The sequence below is a fragment of the Pelophylax lessonae genome (assembly GCF_965119305.1).
Source record: "Pelophylax lessonae genome assembly, chromosome: 4".
Lineage (NCBI taxonomy): Eukaryota > Metazoa > Chordata > Amphibia > Anura > Ranidae > Pelophylax > Pelophylax lessonae.
In genome coordinates this window covers 375,976,256-375,998,064 of record NC_138771.1, presented here as the reverse complement: position 1 = coordinate 375,998,064, position 21,809 = coordinate 375,976,256, and the positions used below count along the sequence as shown (strand labels likewise).

Genomic DNA, 21,809 nt, shown 5'->3' with positions numbered 1-21,809 from the left:
TTCAGTTGCATTAGCATAGGGCATACTGGACTTTCACTTATAGCAGGAATTGTAGTGAAAACAATAATACTATGGGCCATGTAAGCATGGTTATTGTTAATCTTCAATTATAACTGACAATTTTTGATGTAGACATAGTTTTCTTTAACTCTGTTGGCATTGTATTAAATACAAAAGTGTTATGTTTTATGATAGCCTTGTCAACCTACCTGGCATGATTATCTCAGGAAATCCCAGCTTCCTTGCTACCACTGTAGTTCTGTCCACAAGATGAGGGTAATCCTTGCGAATTTGTACAGAATCACCAACCAGCATTTTTATAGTCACCCACAGTCCTGCAAAATATGAATTATTATCATTTCTAATTACGTAGCAGTAGGAGGCATCACCTGCTTACAAATGAAGTCAATAAGTCCCTCTGTGTCTTCACATGTGCCTGCCAAGTTGGTGCTAGACCAATGTGTAAGGCATATAAGATGTGAAATCCCTTTCAAAACTTCAGAATGAACAGTGTGTAAGCATGATCCATCAGCTTATTGTCCATCATATTGTTACATTATATACTGTACATGGCACTGCAATTACAGAATTGTTTTAAAGTTTCAGGGGCATGAGAGTTTATCATTGTGATTGACCCAAATCTCTCATATCAGGATGCCAAAGGACTATGCAAATACTGACTAGGAAGCAAGACTAGTCCCCTTACATCTCACTATTGAACCTTAGATGTTGACAGTGGCTTTAGTACCCAGTGGCAATACATTGAATGTGGAATTTAGTAGGCCAGGTCTTGAATTTACTTAATTAAACTTGGTTTTCCAAGTTGTAGCACCAGGTTAATAGGCTATCAAGAGCAATCATGAAAGGCAACAAAGGCTCCTAATCAAAGGACAATTTCACTTTTAGCATTTCTCTGTACTCCTTTAGTACTTCTCTGGGTGGCTGTTTGCCATCATAAGCACGGATCAAGCATATGCATTAATGAGTTGATGATCGGGTATACGCAGTAGAAATTGGGCAATGCTCCTAAAAGTCAAATTGTTCTTAAAAACACCATACCATACTTCAAAAACTGACATTCTAGCAAGTTAAATCCATAGATTAATCTTAATCTCCAAATCCATAGAGGGGAAACAAACCTGAGATGAAAAACAGGAAGTTTGAAGGGTGTTTTATGGTTTGGGGTAGATAAACAGGAAGGGTTATAAAGTATTGTTATTTCTGGTAAAGTAGGTAATGAAATGGGCATGTTAGCTGAAGGGGTTGGCCCTGAATAATCATTAGGTAGTATTAACTTGAGTTTATTAAGCAGTATTTACCCCAAAAACAAAAATGTATTACCATGCAGTTTACCAATCATTAGACATGGTGGTTGTGTTATTTTTTGGGGGGATTTTTACATGTTTTTACCTGATGATCTGGCCAGTAATACACCTCCTGTTTTAGGATGCCCCTACACTGGATAAAAGAGCACAGGGTGCACCTTTGGACAGTAGTATTATTATTCTGGTGGGAGAGTATTATTAGATGTACTAGCAAATTTAAATGCCCTAACACTTTGAAGCTGAACTCCAGCTAATACTTTATAAGCAGTTACAGCAACTGTTTTTTTTTTTTGGGGGGGGGGTTTGGGGGGATAACAGTTTTACAAAAATAAAAAAAAATGATTATTGAAAGCACCCTTTCCAGTGGTAAATTGTTTGCCTCATCCCTGTAACTTAATACTTCTGCAAGAGAGCTTGTTCTTTTGAAAAAAAAATTGACTTAATGTCTGTATCACCAAATGAAAATAAAAGAAAGAAAAATAAACAAATGCAGCCATCATATCTAAGAGTTAATAAGCTGTAATATAATAAATGTTTGCCTTTGGGTTTGTGGCGTGCCAGTAGGCAAACTCCCTGTAACTCTTGGTGATAAATTAATTCTAAGCTTAGGAATTGACAATATGCTGTTATCAGTGTACATAAGCTGTAAAAAGAAAGACAAGACAGGGCCAAGACGTACCTCTACCAAAAGGAACAGGACTTTATAGGACATGGTGTTGTCACTGAAATGAGCTATCGTAAAAGATACATTTTATTGTTCAAACATACCGTATATACTTGAGTATAAGCCAAGTTTTTTAGCATGTTTTTTCATGCTGAAAAAGCCCCCCTCGGCTTATACTCGAGTCACGGTCTAACTTACCTTTTCTCCGGTCAGTGCGCATGTGTCGCCGCCACTTGGGAAAGCCCGTACACGTTCGGCTAGTCCCGGGCAGACAGCGCATGCGCAGTGATGTGTTGGTGCTGGGCAGCGCCATTTTTAAATGTAAGACGAAAAGGTAAGTGAGACTCCTCCGCAGCACTGCAGGTAAAGGTAAGTAAGACTCCTGTACCATGCCTGCAGCACTGCATCTCCTGTACCATCAGTACCATATCTGTGCCATGCTTGTACCATCTGTGCCATGCCTGTGCCATCTCCTGTGTCATGCCTGAACCATCTCCTGTGCCATGCCTGAACCATCTCCTGTATCATGCCTGTACCATCTCCTGTACCATCTCCTTTACCATGCCCACAGCCCTGCATCTCCTGTACCATGTCCGCAGCCCCTGTACCATGCCCGCAGCCCCTGTTTTTGGTCTCGTGGTGGTCCAGTTGGGTCAAGTAGCTGCTGCATTTCTCACCCTAGACTTATACTCGAGTCAATAAGTTTTCCCAGTTTTTTGTCATAAAATTAGGTGCCTCGGTTTATATTCGGGTCGGCTTATACTCGAGTATATACGGTAATTAAAAAGGGCTCAGATTTAGACATAAAAACCATAGCACAACAGCTTCAACATCTACACATATCCAGTGCTTGCATAAGTACATTAAGGTCCAACGCGTTTCACTGAACACTTTCTCTGCTTCTTCAGGGAACTTTATGTGTATCTACATTATTATGAAATTTGAAAGAAGAAAAACATATTATACAGCAAAAATTCATTAAGAATAGACACTTATTATTCATAAATAAGTGAATATCTGTGCTCACCAATTTTCCACAGTACACTGTTAAAACCTCTAGTCACTCATGGTAAAACCTGGGTCATACGATGACCAATTGGCCTCTGGTCGAAACCCGGGGCCAAGTCTGATGGAGCCCATTCATATGATAATCAGGCAGACCAAAATGTTGCCCAATAACTAAAATAAGATACTGCACTCAGTGGGTATATGTCTATGCTAATGGGCTGCTAGTTTTCTAGATCTACCAAATAAATAAACACACATTAGTACATATTACCTGTAACATAACATACATAACCCACATCCAACCACATACACACCTATATCCAGCCCAAACACCCACAAAGGCACACCCAAAACCATCCACACAAACATACAGACACAGCCGCAACCAACTCTTAATCTATCCACTCACCTCCCAAATCCCCACATGCATCCCACCACTACAACCACAGCACACATCCCCACACAACTCCATCCCACATCTCCCTACATATAGATCGATAAAACTCACAAAGGTACCACCCTCAAAAACAAATCAGGCAAATTAGCAAAAACAACCATCCACAATTACTGTATATCCATGCTAATCAATAGTAACCCAAAACCACTGCAGGCACCATCCATCTATGTAGTCCCAAAAGAGCAACCCCCACACATAGGTAGCCCCATGGAACCACAACAATAGACAACCAGCCAGCTGCTCCCAGCACCTATAGTGTCCGTATAGTTTTGTCCTTATAATTCTCACCTTGTGTATTGCTGCTGTATATGTACATTATCACACAAAAGTGAGTACACTCCTCACATTTTTGTAAATATTTCATTATATCTTTTCATGTGACAACACTGAAGAAATCACACTTTTCTACAATGAAAAATAGTGAGTGTACAGCTTGTATTACAGTGTCCCCCTCAAAATAACTCAAAACCCAATCAACACACAGCCATTAATGTCTAAACCACTGGCAACAAAAGTAAGTACCCTCCTAAGTTAAAATTTCCATATTGGGCCCAAAGTGTCAATATTTTGTGTGGCCGCCCTTATTTTCCAGCATGGAGTTCACCAGAGCTTCACAGGTTGCCACTGGAGCCCTTTTTCACTCCTGCATGACAACATCATGGAGCTGGTGGATGTTAGAGACCTTGAGCTCTTCCACCTTCCATTTTATGGTGCCCCACAGATTCTCAATAGGGTTTAGGTCTGGAGACATGCTTGGCCAGTCCATCACCTTTACCCTCAGCTTCTTTAGCAAGGCAGTGGTCATCTTGGAGGTGTGTTTGGGATTGTTATGTTGGAATACTACCCTGCACCCCAGTCTCCAAAGGGAGGGGATCATGCTCTGCTTCAGTATGTCACAGTACATGTTGGCATTCATGGTTCTCTCAATAAACTGTAGCTCCCCAGTGCCAGCAGCACTCATGCAGTCCCAGACTATGACACTCCCACCACCATGCTTGACTGTAGGCAAGACACATTTGTCTTTGTACTCCTCGCCTGATTGCCACCACACACTCTTGACACCATCTGAACCAAATAAGTTTATCTTTGTCTCATCAGACAACAGGACATGGTTCCAGTAATCCATGTCCTTAGTCGGCTTGTCTTCAGCAAACTGTTTGCGGGCTTTTATGTGCATCATCTTTAGAAGAGTCTTCCTTCTGGGACGACAGCCATGCAAACCAGATTGATGCAGTGTGCGTCATACGGTCTGAGCACTGACAGGCTGACCCCCAACCACTTCAACCTCTGCAGCAATGCTGGCAGCACTCATACGCCTTTTTCCCAAAGACAACCTCTGGATATGACGCTGAGCATGTGCACTCAACTTCTTTGGTAGACCATGGCAAGGCCTGTTCTGAGTGGAACCTGTCCTGTTAAACCGCTGTATGGTCTTGGCCACCGTGCTGCAGCTCAGTTTCAGGGTCTTGGCAATTTTCTTATAGCCTAGGCCAGTGATGGCGAACCTTGGCACCCTAGATGTTTTGGAACTACATTTGCCATGATGCTCCACTACACTGCATCATGGAAAATGCAGTTCCAAAACATATGGGGTGCCAATGTTCGCCATCACTGGCCTAGGCCATCTTTATGTAGAGCAACAATTCTTTTTTTCAGATCCTCAGAGAGTTCTTTGCCATGAGTTGCCATGTTGAACTTCCAGTGACCAGTAAGAGAGTGAGAGCGATAACACCAAATTTAACACCTGCTCCCCATTTACACCTGAGACCTTGTAATACTATCGAGTCACATGACACCAGGGAGGGAGAATTGCTAATTGGGCCCAATTTGGACATTTTAACTTAGGGGTGTACTCACTTTTGTTGTTTAGACATTAAATGCTGTATGTTGAGTTATTTTGAGGGGACAGAATATTTACACTGTTATACAAGCTGTACACTCCCTACTTTACATTGTAGAAAAGTGTAATTTCTTCAGTATTGTCACATGAAAAGGTATAATAAAATATTTACAAAAATGTGAGGGGTGTACTCACTTTTGTGAGATACTGTATTAAAGTGGCTGCTGGAGTTATGTCCGGCTTGTGGTCCTGCCAGCTTGTTTGTTTGATATGGTCCCACCGGACATGACAGGGCCATGGTGCCGCCCAATACATCATGTCCAGCATGGGCGCCCAGTCTAGTACGCATGCGCACAGTCCGACGTGGCCCCAGGCACAAAGGCCATAGTCAAAAGCTACTTTGATCCTCGCGCAGTGCCACCTCCGGTCGGAGTATGGACTCCCACCAAGTGAGGATGGCTGAGAAGATATTGACACTCTCCCATCCAGCAGTCCCCTAGCATAGACATATACCCACTGAGTAAAGTATCTTTTTATTTTAGTTATTGGGCAACATTTTTGTCTGCCTGATTCCCGTATTTATAGATATATGGTCCAGTGTCCATCAGACCTAGCCCTGTGTTTCTACCAGAGGCCAGTTGGTCATCATATGACACGGGTTTTACCCAGAGCATCTGGAGGTTTTAACAATGTACTGTGGCAAAATTGGTGAGCACAGATATTCACTTATTTATGAATAATAAGTGTCTATTTTTAATGAATTTTTGATGTATAATATGTTTTTCTTCTTTCAAATTTCATAATAATGTTGATACACGTTAAAGTTCCCTGAAGAAGCAGCGAAAGTGTTCTGTGAAACGCGTTGGCCCCTAATGTACTTATGCAATGACTGGATATGTGTAGCAGTTGAAGCCGTTGTGCTATGGTTTTGTACATGTTTTTATGTCTAAATTGGAGCCCTTTTTAATTATGTTTATGCAATAAAATGTATCTTTTACGATATATATACATGTATGTGCTCATCTCAGTGATAGCACCATTTCCTATAAAGTCCTGTTTCTTTTGGTAGGGGTACAACTTGTCCCCTCTTTCTTTTTACAATTTGATATATATTAGGATATGGATGTGGAGAGTTGTCCCTGGAACTGGTATAATATACTAAGATTAGTGTACATAAGCTGTATCAGGTATAATGTCATATCCACCCTTCCAAATCAATCAGTACTTTTTGTTGTCAATTTATAAACCTATAACTAAAGTATATAATTTTATCATATCAACAAAGTGGTATTATGACAATAGATAAAAGAATAAGGAAAATTTGTCATAAGGCAAATAGCTTAATTTAAAATTATGCCTGAAAAAAAGGGCCTCGGTGCTGCAAAAACTTGTTTTTTATGCATTAAAATAAATGACTTCAGCAACACTATGCTTTCGCCAATAAAATATATTTACAATTATATTCCAGAATAACATGGCATTCATTTACCTTGACCCCCACTATCTCCTTTTAGAGCTGTGACCTTGCTCAGAAGATTGTGCAGAAAATCATTCTCAGCAACAACCCTGAAAATATAATAATAAATATCATAATAAAAAGTTTTGTAAAGGAATAAGACATAAATATACATGAAAATTGATTACTATGCACTGGAAAAAGTGTAACTCTCTTCTATTGCTTTTTGGAAAAGCCTGGTAACTCAAACCTCCCTGGTTCTATAAAATAGGCTATATTTGCACTATATTCCAGTGGTTCTGGATGCAAACTGGCCACTGAGCTGTAAAGAAATGGTTTCCATGTCTCTGACCATTGTCATAAAATGAGGAATATGCCTGGTATGTTTGATGGAATGAGACACGTGGATACCTTCTGTTCTAAGATACATTTATAATGTTATGAACTGATTTGGTGGAAGGGCTTTTTGATTCCCTTAGTTCTTTCTCACCATATCCTAAATAGGTATACTTACTGTTGCTAAAAGAAATAGAAATAAAGGTGCCTTTTTAACATACAAGTAAAATACTTACTAATAACTACTCCCTTGTAACTGACTATTGATGTCTTGCAGAGGGGACGAGCGAGTGCTAACTGCTGGCTGCCTTCTCCTCCATCTGAAAGTTCCTAAGGGGTAAGGGGTGGGGCCACGCAGTGACGTCACCTGGTGGCACCACTCCCTGTGACATCAGTGGCCCAGCATGAACCGGTCGATGATGCAATAGGGAAGACCACGCTCTTACCTTTTTAGGACATTCAGACAGAGGAGCAGGCAGTCTGTGGTTATCCTTTGTCACGGGCAGAGCTTTTTTTTTTTTCTGGTATGACGGCGCAGCAGGTGGCGTGATTGATGATAGGTCTACATTGGGGGACATTGTTTTTTGTTTTTAAAAAAGGAATTGTCAAAAACTGTGTGTGTGTGTTTTTATTTCTTTTTGACACTTATTTGGTGAATGAGTAGGGGTACAATGTACCGGTCTGGGATCTGGTTCAAGGTTTCAATATCCCTCCTGCCCACAGACCCCCACAACCACCGCCCAGGGTTGTGGGGAAAAGGCCCTTGTCCCCATCAACATAGGGACAAGGTGCTTTAGGGTGGGGGGCGGAGCCCCCCTTTCCCAAAGCACCCCTGCATGTTAAGGGCATGCAGCCTGGTATGGTTCAGGAGGGGGGGGGTTGCTCGCTCGTCCCCTCTTTTTCCTTACTAGGGATGATCGAACTTTTAAAAAGTTTGGTTCGACCAGAACACCCGAATTTCCTGAAAGTTCAGTTCGGATTCCAGAACCCCATTGAAATCAATGGGACCCGAACTTCTGGAATCAAAAAACACCATTTTGAAACCCTAAAACCCAATAAATGATCCTAAAAAGTGCCTAGGGTTCTGGGTCATGCCCCAGGGACTATTAATCACACAAAAAAAGTTCTTAAAAATTGTCATTTTTGATAGAGAGCCAATTATTGAAAAAAATATTGAAAATAAAAATGAGATTTCTTTGGATTTAATGTCTGGGGGGTCTTAAAATTGTACCTGTGAAGTTTCAGCTCTGTAGCATGTCCAGAACCAGAAAAAAAGATTGTTTGTATTAGAATTAATATAGAACAGGGATATGGCTCCGCAATTTTCACACCTTGCCGGTTTTGTAGCAAGCGTTTTTTTGGGCATTTTTTGGGGGTCTTTGGAGGCAGGCATAACATCAGAACTTCTGTGTAGGGGTATATATACACACACACATGTATGTATATATAGACATACACATATATAGGTGTGAAAGTAGCAGAAACCTATGCTTGCGCTAATGAAATAATTAACACCCATATGGCTTCTTTGCTATAACACCTATATGTGTGTATGTGTATAAATACATATAAGCGTGTGTGTATATATACCCCTATACAGAAGTTGAGATGTTTTGCCTGCCTCCAAAGACCCCAAAAAAATGCCCAAAAAAAACCGCCTGCTGCAAAAACACACCTGGGCGTTTTTGTAGCTGGTTTTTTTGGGCATTTTTTGGGCGTCTTTGGAGGCAGGCATAACATCAGAACTTCTGTGTAGGGGTATATATACACACACACATGTATGTATATATATATACACATACACATATATAGGTGTGAAAGTAGCAGAAACCTATGCTTGCGCTAATGAAATAATTAACACCCATATGGCTTCTCTGCTATAACACCTATATGTGTGTATGTGTAGAAATACATATAAGCGTGTGTGTATATATACCCCTATACAGAAGTTCAGATGTTTTGCCTGCCTCCAAAGACCCCCAAAAAATGCCCATAAAAAACGCCTGCTGCAAAAACACACCGGGGCGTTTTTGTAGCTGGCGTTTTTTTGGGCATTTTTTGGGCGTCTTTGGAGGCAGGCATAACATCAGCACTTCTGTGTAGGGGTATATATACACACACACATGTATGTATATATACACATACACATATATAGGTGTGAAAGTAGCAGAAACCTATGCTTGCACTAATGAAATAATTAACACCCATATGTCTTCTCTGCTATAACACCTATATGTGTGTATGTGTATAAATACATATAAGTGTGTGTGTATATATACCCCTATACAGAAGTTCAGATGTTTTGCCTGCCTCCAAAGACCTCAAAAAAATGCCCAAAAAAAACGCCTGCTGCAAAAACACACCTGGGCGTTTTTGTAGCTGGCGTTTTTTTGGACATTTTTTGGGCGTCTTTGGAGGCAGACATAACATCTGAACTTCTGTATAGGGGTATAAACAGTGGGTACGGAAAGTATTCAGACCCCCTTAAATTTTTCACTCTTTGTTATATTGCAGCCATTTGCTAAAATCATTTAAGTTCATTCTTCTTCCTCATGAATGTACACATAGCACCCCATACTGACAGAAAAACACAGAATTGTTGACATTGTTGATTAAAAAAGAAAAACTGAAATATCACATGGTCCTAAGTATTCAGACCCTTTGCTGTGATACTCATATATTTAACTCAGGTGCTTTCCATTTCTTCTGATCATCCTTGAGATGGTTCTACACCTTCATTTGAGTCCAGTTGTGTTTGATTATACTGATTGGACTTGATTAGGAAAGCCACACACCTGTCTATATAAGACCTTCCAGATCACAATGCATGTCAGAGCAAATGAGAATCATGAGGTCAAAGGAACTGCCTGAAGAGCTCAGAGACAGAATTGTGGCAAGGCACAGATCGGGCCAAGGTTACAAAAAGATTTCTGCTGCACTTAAGGTTCTTAAGAGCACAGTGGCCTCCATAATCCTCAAATGGAAGACGTTTGGGACGACCAGAACCCTTCCTAGAGCTGGCCGTCCGGCCAAACTGAGCTATCGGGGGAGAAGAGCCTTGGTGAGAGAGGTAAAGAAGAACCCAAAGATCACTGTGGCTGAGCTCCAGAGATGCAGTCAGGAGATGGGAGAAAGTTGTAGAAAGTCAACCATCACTGCAGCCCTCCACCAGTCGGGGCCTTATGGCAGAGTGGCCCGACGGAAGCCTCTCCTCAGTGTAAGACACATGAAAGCCCGCATGGAGTTTGCTAAAAAAACACCTGAAGGACTCCAAGATGGTGAGAAATAAGATTCTCTGGTCTGATGAGACCAAAATAGAACTTTTTGGCCTTAATTCTAAGCGGTATGTGTGGAGAAAACCAGGCACTGCTCATCACCTGTCCAATACAGTCCCAACAGTGAAGCATGGTGGTGGCAGCATCATGCTGTGGGGGTGTTTTTCAGCTGCAGGGACAGGGCGACTGGTTGCAATCGAGGGAAAGATGAATGCGGCCAAGTACAGGGATATCCTGGACAAAAACCTTCTCCAGAGTGCTCTGGACCTCAGACTGGGCCGAAGGTTTACCTTCCAACAAGACAATGACCCTAAGCACACAGCTAAAATAACGAAGGAGTGGCTTCACAACAACTCCGTGACTGTTCTTGAATGGCCCAGCCAGAGCCCTGACTTAAACCCAATTGAGCATCTCTGGAGAGACCTAAAAATGGATGTCACCAACGTTTACCATCCAACCTGACAGAACTGGAGAGGATCTGCAAGGAGGAATGGCAGAGGATCCCCAAATCCAGGTGTGAAAGACTTGTTGCATCTTTCCCAAAAAGACTCCTGGCTGTATTAGATCAAAAGGGGGCTTCTACTAAATACTGAGCAAAGGGTCTGAATACTTAGGACCATGTGATATTTCAGTTTTTCTTTTTTAATAAATCTGCAACAATGTCAACAATTCTGTGTTTTTCTGTCAGTATGGGGTGCTATGTGTACATTCATGAGGAAGAAGAATGAACTTAAATGATTTTAGCACATGGCTGCAATATAACAAAGAGTGAAAAATTTAAGGGGGTCTGAATACTTTCCGTACCCACTGTATATACAAACACTTATATGTATTTATACACATACACATATATAGGTGTTATAGCAGAGAAGCCATATGGGTGTTAATTATTTCATTAGCGCAAGAATAGGTTTCTGCTACTTTCACACCTATATATGTGTATGTGTATATATACTGTAACAGGAAGTCAGCTAAATCTGGGAATGTAGTCACAGGAAGGAGATACATTTCTACCTGATTTAGAAAGTCCATTAATTAATTTAGGGTGTTGGCTACAGAGCTAGCCAGCAGGAAGTTGAAAGGCCTTCACCTGTTCAGAATGAGGGAGTTAAGGCTCTATAATTTGTTCAGAGAAATTCCTATTGTTTGCTGCCTCCAGAAGCTGCATCCTGAAGCCATGTGGGCTGGGAGCAGGAGGACAGTCAGCGTGTGCCTCCCGACAGGATGTGTGGGCCTGGGAGAAGACCCCCCGGAGTGATGTGTGCCCGGGACGGTAACCAAGGGTGAATACGTCTCAAAGGTGAGAAGACGAAGTGTTTCTGTGTGAAAGAAACAAAAGGACTGTGTTGCCCTGTGAAACTATTATAAAAGGACTATTGAGTGTCCACTGTAGGACAAGGAAGTCTGCCCGACGGTAGGTTGGAGACAGACACTTAGGCAGGTTCCAGTTGTGAGAAGGTAGCCGCCCACAGAGGCAAGGATTTATTTTCTGTTTTATTTTATTTTGGATGTTTTGCTGCATACAGCCTGGTGAAGAAAACACCATTTAATAAACCACACTGTTTGTTTGCAAGCACTTGTCGGCTACCTCTCTGGGAAAAAACACCCCCCAAGGGGTCATCCACACCCGCCACCGAGCTAATCCCTCACATATGGTGGAGGTATGCAGTGGGCATAAGCAGAGATCCCTGCAAGGAAGTGCAAATGTTTGATGAACTTTATCTGGTGCATGAGATTGCACAATCTATGTGTGCAGGAGAGAAGATCCTGACAGAAAAAAAAAAAAAAAAAGTGTTTTAAAGAGACAGCGGTCTCAAAATTATTTGATGAACTTTGTTGTGTCTGGTGCAAGTGACTGCACAAACTGTGTGCGCAGGAAAAGAGATCCCGCAAGAGAGAGAAAAACTACATGTGTTGAAGAGACAGTGGTCTGAAAATTTTTTTGCTGGACTGTGAAAAATTTGTTTGTGGAGTTATTGAAGATGGGGCGTTCAAAACGCCTGAAGAATGCAAAGATAGATGAAATGAGAGACCGGATTCTATGGATGGAGGGGATGTTGCCGTCTGAACCAGCCCCATCCATGCCTAAAGAGAGTCTACTAAAGAGGAAGGTTGTTGTCCCTAGCAACACTGATGAAACTGCTATGGAGACGCAGTGTGCTCAGATGAAAAGTAAGCTCAAAATGGGGGAGATGCTGAAACAGCGGAGCTTTGCAGCTCAACAAAAGGATCACCAAGAGAGCATGGCAGGCCGGAAACAGAGACGCCAGCAGCCAATGGAGGCCATCGGTTTGGAAGAAACCGAGTATGTGTGCAGGGCTGAGTTGGATGCCTTGCAACGGAAAATGGAAGAAAAGGAACAAGCCGTGGAATTGCTTAAAATGGAGCATAGAAACTTGCAGGAAATGAATGAACTACTCAAGTCTCATGTGTCACAGTGGGAAGAATCCACTGCTCTTCTTTTGGTCGAGTTGCAAAAACGCAGAGAGACTATAATGGAGAAAGATACCATCCTCATGGAAAAGGAAAGTGAAATTCAGACTTTGCAGAAGCAAAGTATGGCTGATATGTTGGAGTTGAGTAATCAGCTGGAAAAAAGTCTTCAGTGTTTGGGAGTTACAAAAATAGACCTGCAGGAGTCGCAGGAACAGAATGTCGCTCTGAAAACGACATTGTCTCTCAGCGACAATGAGAAAAGTGAAAGAGAGGCTAAATTACTGAGTACTGTGTATGAGCTCACCACTTTGAGCAATGTGGTAGATGAATTACGTGCAGACTGTGAAAGTTGGAAAGGTGAAGCCCAACGTTTCCAGCAGCAGTTAAAGGAGAAAGAAGCCTGTGTGGCAGAATTACATTCTTATTCCCAGATGCTAGCCAATGAGGTGAAGGCTCTTATGCAGGGAAAAGGAGATTGTGAACATAAGAGGGAAAAAGTAGAGGCACAGCTTCTGGAATCGCAAGTCAAGGTGTCAGAAGGTGACCGATTGTGTGCTAAGCTGTCAGAGAAGGCAAACCGACTGCAGGTTGAGTTGGACAATGTTACAAATCAGCTTTCTCAAGCAGACAGCAAATCTAGAGAAATTGCGGAAGATTTTTCTATCTTGGAATCGCAGCTGCAAGACACGCAGGAACTCTTACAGGAAGAGAGGTGTCAAAGGCTGAGTTTTAGCACAAAGCTCAAACAAATGGAAGATGAGAAAAATGGCTTCCTGGAACAATTAAAAGAGGAGGCGGAAGCAAAGAAAAACCTATCAGAGCAAGTCGCAACATTGCAAGCTCAGATAGCGGATATGAAAAAACGCATGGAAGAAAGCGTTGGTTCATTACAGTGTGTTGAAGATGTGAAAAAGAAGTTTGATCAGATGCTTGGTGAAGAGAAGACTGTGTCTGCAAAATATGCAGAAGAACGCGCACGTGCAGAAACGGAGGTGCGTGATAACGAGAGCAAAGCCCTGTTCTTGGCTCGCTCTTTGGAGGAAGCTCTAGAGTGTAAGGCTGAACTAGAAAGTGTTAAACAGCTGCGTACAGAAATGGAAGAATTGGTCAGCTCCAAGGATGATGTTGTGAAAAGCGTTCAGGAGCTAGAAAAGTCTAAGCGAGCCTTAGAACAGCAAGTAGAAGAGATGAAGATTCCGTTGCAGGAACTGGAAGAGGAATTCCAGGCAACAGAGGATCTGTCCCAAAGAGGGGATAGTGTGCCTGATGCAGTTTTTAAAAGGATCAGTGTTTTGGGGTCTGTCCTGAGTGAGCCTCAGAAATGTGACGACATATGGCTTGAATCACCCCTTTGGAATAAACCGTTCCTTCAAAAACTTCAAGCATTGGAAAATGTATCATTAGAACTTCAGCAAACAAAGGAGCTGAGTAAGAAATGTGATGATTTCTCAGTTCAGGCTGAAAACCTAGTGGAGAAAACTAAGGCTGTTGGTGAAAACGTGAAGCAAATGAATAAGTGCCTTTCAGGGAGTGTTTCCAAAATGGAACTGGTGAAAGATGGGTGGCAGAAGTTTGATCGTGATCTTGAGATGCATTCCATGTGGAATTCAGATAGAGAAAAAGAACTAGGTGACCTTGAGCGGTCAAATAGTTCAGCAGAAAGTGCATTGAAGAAACCTGTAAAAGAATGTGTTGCAGTTCCATGCTTCTTCACTGATGCAGAGAGGAGGTCTATAATGGATACCACCCAGATCGCTGGGTTCAACTGTGTTGTTGCCTTTGACCCCTATGTTGGTGGAAGGAAAGTTGATGATGTTCTGGTTGGCTTCTTCTGTGAAGAGTTTGGCAAGAAATATAAACTGAATATCAAATCAAGTAGTAGGCCTTTACTGCGACTCGCTCAGGAGGGCGAAAAGTTTAAGAAGTTGATGAGTGCAAATGCTTCAGATCTGCCTATGAATATGAAATGTTTGGTGAATGATATTGATATCTCTGGGAAAAGGAACAGGGGTCACTTTGAAGAAATGTGTGACAGCCTGTTGTCTCAATTGGAAAATCCTCTGCACAGCATCTTAGAGCAAGCAAAGCTCAAGAAGGAAGATCATTCCCTTTTACAACAAAAAGTCAATGATTGTGTACAGCTGTATGGAGAGGCAACTCAAGTCACAGAGGGATGTCAAGAGTCCCTACTTGGAACAAAGCTTAGTGAAGCAAAGGTTCTCAAAGTTTTGTGGAAAACATTTATGGATTGCAGAGAGAGGCGTCTTAAGAATGTTGAAGACATTAAGACTAGCCCAATTGAGTTGCCTATGGATCACGGTCCTCCATGGTGGATTGGACAGACGGTTATGAGGGACAAGCTGTCTGACATTTATGAGAAAGCTGTCAATGAAGATGACAGAAACGAGAAGGAGCGAAATGATGCCAAAAATGCAGTTGAAGAATGTGTATATGAGATGAGAGACAAACTGTGTGGCATTTATGAGAAATCCGTCAATGAAGATGACAAAACAGTTTCATCCGGAAGCTTGAGGATAATAGGAGGCTTATCAGTGAGTCAGCAGTGCTTGACACATGCGTGCCTGGAAATCTGTGTCCCAACCCTAGGGTTGAAACAAGAGGGGGGGGTATGTAACAGGAAGTCAGCTAAATCTGGGAATGTAGTCACAGGAAGGAGATACATTTCTACCTGATTTAGAAAGTCCATTAATTAATTTAGGGTGTTGGCTACAGAGCTAGCCAGCAGGAAGTTGAAAGGCCTTCACCTGTTCAGAATGAGGGAGTTAAGGCTCTATAATTTGTTCAGAGAAATTCCTATTGTTTGCTGCCTCCAGAAGCTGCATCCTGAAGCCATGTGGGCTGGGAGCAGGAGGACAGTCAGCGTGTGCCTCCCGACAGGATGTGTGGGCCTGGGAGAAGACCCCCCGGAGTGATGTGTGCCCGGGACGGTAACCAAGGGTGAATACGTCTCAAAGGTGAGAAGACGAAGTGTTTCTGTGTGAAAGAAACAAAAGGACTGTGTTGCCCTGTGAAACTATTATAAAAGGACTATTGAGTGTCCACTGTAGGACAAGGAAGTCTGCCCGACGGTAGGTTGGAGACAGACACTTAGGCAGGTTCCAGTTGTGAGAAGGTAGCCGCCCACAGAGGCAAGGATTTATTTTCTGTTTTATTTTATTTTGGATGTTTTGCTGCATACAGCCTGGTGAAGAAAACACCATTTAATAAACCACACTGTTTGTTTGCAAGCACTTGTCGGCTACCTCTCTGGGAAAAAACACCCCCCAAGGGGTCATCCACACCCGCCACCGAGCTAATCCCTCACAATACATACATGTGTGTGTGTATATACAGTGGGTACGGAAAGTATTCAGACCCCCTTAAATTTTTCACTCTTTGTTATATTGCAGCCATTTGCTAAAATCATTTAGGTTCATTCTTCTTCCTCATGAATGTACACATAGCACCCCATACTGACAGAAAAACACAGAATTGTTGACATTGTTGCAGATTTATTAAAAAAGAAAAACTGAAATATCACATGGTCCTAAGTATTCAGACCCTTTGCTCAGTATTTAGTAGAAGCCCCCTTTTGATCTAATACAGCCAGGAGTCTTTTTGGGAAAGATGCAACAAGTCTTTCACACCTGGATTTGGAGATCCTCTGCCATTCCTCCTTGCAGATCCTCTCCAGTTCTGTCAGGTTGGATGGTAAACGTTGGTGGACAGCCATTTTTAGGTCTCTCCAGAGATGCTCAATTGGGTTTAAGTCAGGGCTCTGGCTGGGCCATTCAAGAACAGTCACGGAGTTGTTGTGAAGCCACTCCTTCGTTATTTTAGCTGTGTGCTTAGGGTCATTGTCTTGTTGGAAGGTAAACCTTCGGCCCAGTCTGAGGTCCAGAGCACTCTGGAGAAGGTTTTTGTCCAGGATATCCCTGTACTTGGCCGCATTTATCTTTCCCTCGATTGCAACCAGTTGTCCTGTCCCTGCAGCTGAAAAACACCCCCACAGCATGATGCTGCCACCACCATGCTTCACTGTTGGGACTGTATTGGACAGGTGATGAGCAGTGCCTGGTTTTCTCCACACATACCGCTTAGAATTAAGGCCAAAAAGTTCTATTTTGGTCTCATCAGACCAGAGAATCTTATTTCTCACCATCTTGGAGTCCTTCAGGTGTTTTTTAGCAAACTCCATGCGGGCTTTCATGTGTCTTACACTGAGGAGAGGCTTCCGTCGGGCCACTCTGCCATAAAGCCCCGACTGGTGGAGGGCTGCAGTGATGGTTGACTTTCTACAACTCTCTCCCATCTCCTGACTGCATCTCTGGAGCTCAGCCACAGTGATCTTTGGGTTCTTCTTTACCTCTCTCACCAAGGCTCTTCTCCCCCGACAGCTCAGTTTGGCCGGACGGCCAGCTCTAGGAAGGGTTCTGGTCATCCCAAACGTCTTCCATTTGAGGATTATGGAGGCCACTGTGCTCTTAGGAACCTTAAGTGCAGCAGAAATTTTTTTGTAACCTTGGCCCGATCTGTGCCTTGCCACAATTCTGTCTCTGAGCTCTTCAGGCAGTTCCTTTGACCTCATGATTCTCATTTGCTCTGACATGCATTGTGATCTGGAAGGTCTTATATAGACAGGTGTGTGGCTTTCCTAATCAAGTCCAATCAGTATAATCAAACACAGCTGGACTCAAATGAAGGTGTAGAACCATCTCAAGGATGATCAGAAGAAATGGAAAGCACCTGAGTTAAATATATGAGTGTCACAGCAAAGGGTCTGAATACTTAGGACCATGTGATATTTCAGTTTTTCTTTTTTAATAAATCTGCAACAATGTCAACAATTCTGTGTTTTTCTGTCAGTATGGGGTGCTATGTGTACATTCATGAGGAAGAAGAATGAACTTAAATGATTTTAGCAAATGGCTGCAATATAACAAAGAGTGAAAATTTTAAGGGGGTCTGAATACTTTCCGTACCCACTGTATACCCCTACACAGAAGTTCAGATGTCATGCCTGACTCCAAACATGTCCTCAAAAAAGCCCTATAAACGCCTGCAGCAAAAAGCAGGGTGACAGGGGCGAAGCCATATCCCTGTTCTATAAGTGCCCTAAGAGAAACAATCTTTTCTCTATAGCGGTCACCCTGACATGGAAGGGTTTTGTCACCCTGCCATAGCAGTCAGAGTCAGTTAACCCTACACTACACTACGGTCCCCTTACACTTAACACTTTCCCTACAGAAACTAGACTATTAAATCTAACTATAGTGGAAAATAGTACCCTAACTACACTAGATATCTCTTTCCTCTCACTAATAATTGCTAAATGACACTTTGAAGCAGAAGTAACAGAACTGCTTCCACTCTCTTCTACGTCCCTGTATTACAATGCTAAGAATTTGGTGGGGGCTATCTTATATACTGGGGGGCGTATTCACTAATGATTGGCCTCTGGACCCCCTAGTCACTCCAATCACATTCCTAGCATTCTCCTGCCCCCTCAATTGGCTTTTACTGATGGTTCTGGTCCAATCACGGGCTTTTAAAGCCCATTTCCTGTCCCATTGCATTTTGGTCGGTTCTGGTTGCCGAATTCCGAACTTTTTCAGCAAAAAGTTCGGAATTCGGCCGAACCTCAAACAGCCAATGTTCGGGTCGAACCGATGGTCGACCCGAACCGTTCGATCATCCCTATTCCTTACCTGTCGGGCTTCATGCTTGGATAAGAACTGGTATGGATTTTGTGGGAGAACCCACAGCTTTTTTTTTACATTTTGGCGTGGGGTTTCCCCTTCAAATCTATACATGACTACCAGACACAATAGGCCTGGTATCGATTCAGGGGAGACCCCACTTCGTTTTTTTTCCGATGTGTTTTGTCAGCAATTCTTTTTTTTACATTCAGCTGTCAGCAGGGAACCTCGCTGACAGCTGATGACTCATTGGTTGTTAAGTACGTGGCTGCCAGCTCCTTAGCAACCAGCTATACACAATGTGTTAAAAAGAAAAAAAAATGCAACATGCTTTAAAAAATGCATCAATCGTGCATCACTTGTGTTTTTGGTGCAGCTCCATTAAAGTCTATTACACACAAAACGCAATTTGCAGTGAGAAAAAAGACCCTGACCCTTTCCTGAAAAAGGCAGTGCTGCAAAACGCATAGATGTGAACTGCATCCATTGGAAACCATGTGAAATTGACTATTATGCGCTTCTGCAAAACTCACCCAAAAATGCATAGGTGTGAAAGTAGGGTAAATGTTATTTTATACAATTAGTAGCATGAGATCCCAATATATAAAAAAATTACGGGCAATGTTTTGTCAACAAATTGCTACATTAAATTCGGTATGTATAAAAGGGTCAATTGTAATACTTACGGATGGAACGGTATAAAGTGCTGCTTTTCTTCATCACTTTCTGCTTTACCTTTAATCATATCAGTGATGTCCATTACTGAGAAAGTAAAATAAATTAATGTCAAACACAATCATATTGCCATATGAAAGGAAACGGTTTAAAATAAATTATTTTCTATTATGCAAAATTGTAAAAAGCAGAACTTTTTTTGTACTACTAAAATGATGGCAAGCTTCTGTCAAGGTCTAATAGTTACATTATGTCAGTCCGATCAATGTTTGCAAATTTTAAGTGTAAAGCCCCGTACACACGTACGGATCGTCGTCATACAAACGTTCGTCTTTTCTCCCCGGGATGTCGGTGTCTGTTGAAAAGTGCAAAGACAGCACAAGGACAGCACAAGAATTTTGTCCGCAGACTTCAGCTGACTGCAGAAGTGATGTCATGTAATGGTTAACTTTCCCTGTGTTTTTTATTTTCTGAGCATGCCCAGTCTTGCAAATCTGCGGTCTGTCGGCTGATTTCTGTACTGACAGGCGAACAATCGTCCGTTCTGGTGTCCGCAGACAAAAATTTTCATGTTTGCAAGAAAGACTCTTGTCCGCGGATTGTGCGCAGACAGCTGTTGGAGGCACCATACTAACACGCGTACAATCGGCAGATCTTTCGTCCGCCGACGTTTGTATGACGACGATCCGTACGTGTGTACGGGGCTTAAACTTCAAAAGGCCTTGTAAGAAAGTGTAAAACTCCAGCACCTCCAGTTTCTAGCTTCTATACAGAATAATATAACTAAGTTTCAAAGGAGTTGATTTACTAATAATGGAGAATGCAAAATCTGGTGCAGCTGTGCATGGCACCCAGTCATCTTCTAACTTCATCTTGTTCAATTAGGGCCCTTTCACACGGGCTTTCTGATCAGGTCCGCCTGTCAGTTTTTCAGGTGGACCTAATTGGATGGAATCCATCTTTTTGAACGGATGAGGACCTGGTGGGAAGGCAGGAATACCTAGCTTGGGGGACCCCTCTTTGGGACTTTCTTTGCACCTTCTTTGCTTTGCACCTTCCGCCTAAAGGATCAAGAGTGAAGGTAGACACTCTATGTGAAGCCTGAAAGGCAGACATCTTTTGAGACAGGTGATTTTGGAATCTTGTGCTTACTTGTGTGCAATGGTGCATCCATAGAAGGGGTACTTTATGGTCCATGTGTCCACCCAAAAGACATGCATATTATGACCGGCTACAGATCCAGCTGATGTTGCTAATAGGATTTCCTCCCAAAGTGGTTTTGAGGAAGCTACGCTTTATAGCAAAACACGTCGTCCAGTGGAGGCGACCCAGTACATGATTCACCCCCCTCTGGAAACTACATCCTAGATGTGAGAGCTAGGGAGGTGCTGTACTAGGGCCTCATCCTACATTCATATATTTCCCTATTGATTTTATTGTGTCTTTGTTCTGTTTGTTTGGATGTTATGCTAAACATCCTTTTTTTATTACATGTATAAAATTACATTTTTGATACTTTTATGCTAAATGTGTGTTGGTCTCATGCTTATGCCAGTAAAGTCAGCTTTTTGCAGAATGGGGTTCTGCATATTTTTTCTTTAAGGCTAATTATAGCCAAGCAGGTAAACAGAAGCTCAACCAAATAATATACACTCAAAGAGGACCAGGTCCTCTAAACAGCAGCCTGCAAAACTTTGCGGCCAAAGGAACCATCCACAGATGCCAACACACACACTTTATAGTATTTTGTGAAAGTGTGCACTGACGCCTGATGACGGAAGTAGAGTGTGCCTTGACCGGGAAAAGAGGAACCTGACCCCTAATGGAATAAGCCTGAATCACCGTCTGTCTGATCCATCTAGAAATGGTCGCAGAGGAAGCAGACAACACTTTCTGAGGCCCATCCGTGAGCACAAATAGTGAGTCTTACTTCCCAAAAGACTCCGTAGGTGCCAGGTAAACCCTAATTGCCCGGACCACTTTTTAAGAAGGGACTCTTCATAGAGGTACCGCATAGGAAATCGCTTAGGGACCACAAGAGGACGTTTTGGCCGTTCCCACTCTTTAGCGACAATTCTGTCAAAATAGGCAGAGAAAGGAAACACCCTTGCCGCTCTGGATGGCTTGTAAATGCCAAAGGGAACCGATGCCTCCGTTGCACCTTCAGCTGCGTCCTCCATCTTTAAAGTCTCTTGCACAGATACAATCAATGCATCTACCAGCCCCTTTTTGTGCACAGCTACACGAGCGGAGGAATCATCTGCACTATCTGAGAACTCAGGGCGTGTGGTCGCAGACCCAGCAGAGTGACCCACGTCCGAGGTGACTGAATCACATTCAGAATCTGAGAAGACAGATGAGGCAGGGGAAGGCGGGGGGTACTTTTTGCTGACCCATCATCCAAAATCCACCTCCATCCGGGACACAAAGGACTCCAGGACCACCGTCAGTGTATCAATAGATGGTTGGGAACTGGAGGGCCCCTCAGCCTCTGAGAGGGGATCAAGTAGGGAAATGTGCTCCAAAGACTCCATGAGTCAATAGGGGGACCCCACAAAAAAAGGTGTAAAAACCCTGCTAAGGGACACCCCCACCGCTCCAGCAGCACCACTCAGTCGCCAGTAACAGAGCACCTAAT

At 42.7% G+C, this 21,809-nt stretch overlaps 1 protein-coding gene across 1 annotated transcript in view; it reads right to left on the bottom strand.

Moving 5' to 3' along the window:
* The window catches only part of DOCK2 (dedicator of cytokinesis 2), a 349,654-nt gene that overhangs the window by 225,593 nt on the left and 102,252 nt on the right, over positions 1-21,809 (bottom strand). The window contains exons 11-13 of the mRNA XM_082254918.1: positions 19,183-19,258; positions 6,784-6,860; positions 210-335 (exon numbers count right to left, since the gene is read on the bottom strand). Coding sequence (XP_082111044.1) covers positions 210-335; positions 6,784-6,860; positions 19,183-19,258 — 279 coding nt within the window. The remainder of the gene's footprint in view (positions 1-209; positions 336-6,783; positions 6,861-19,182; positions 19,259-21,809) is intronic.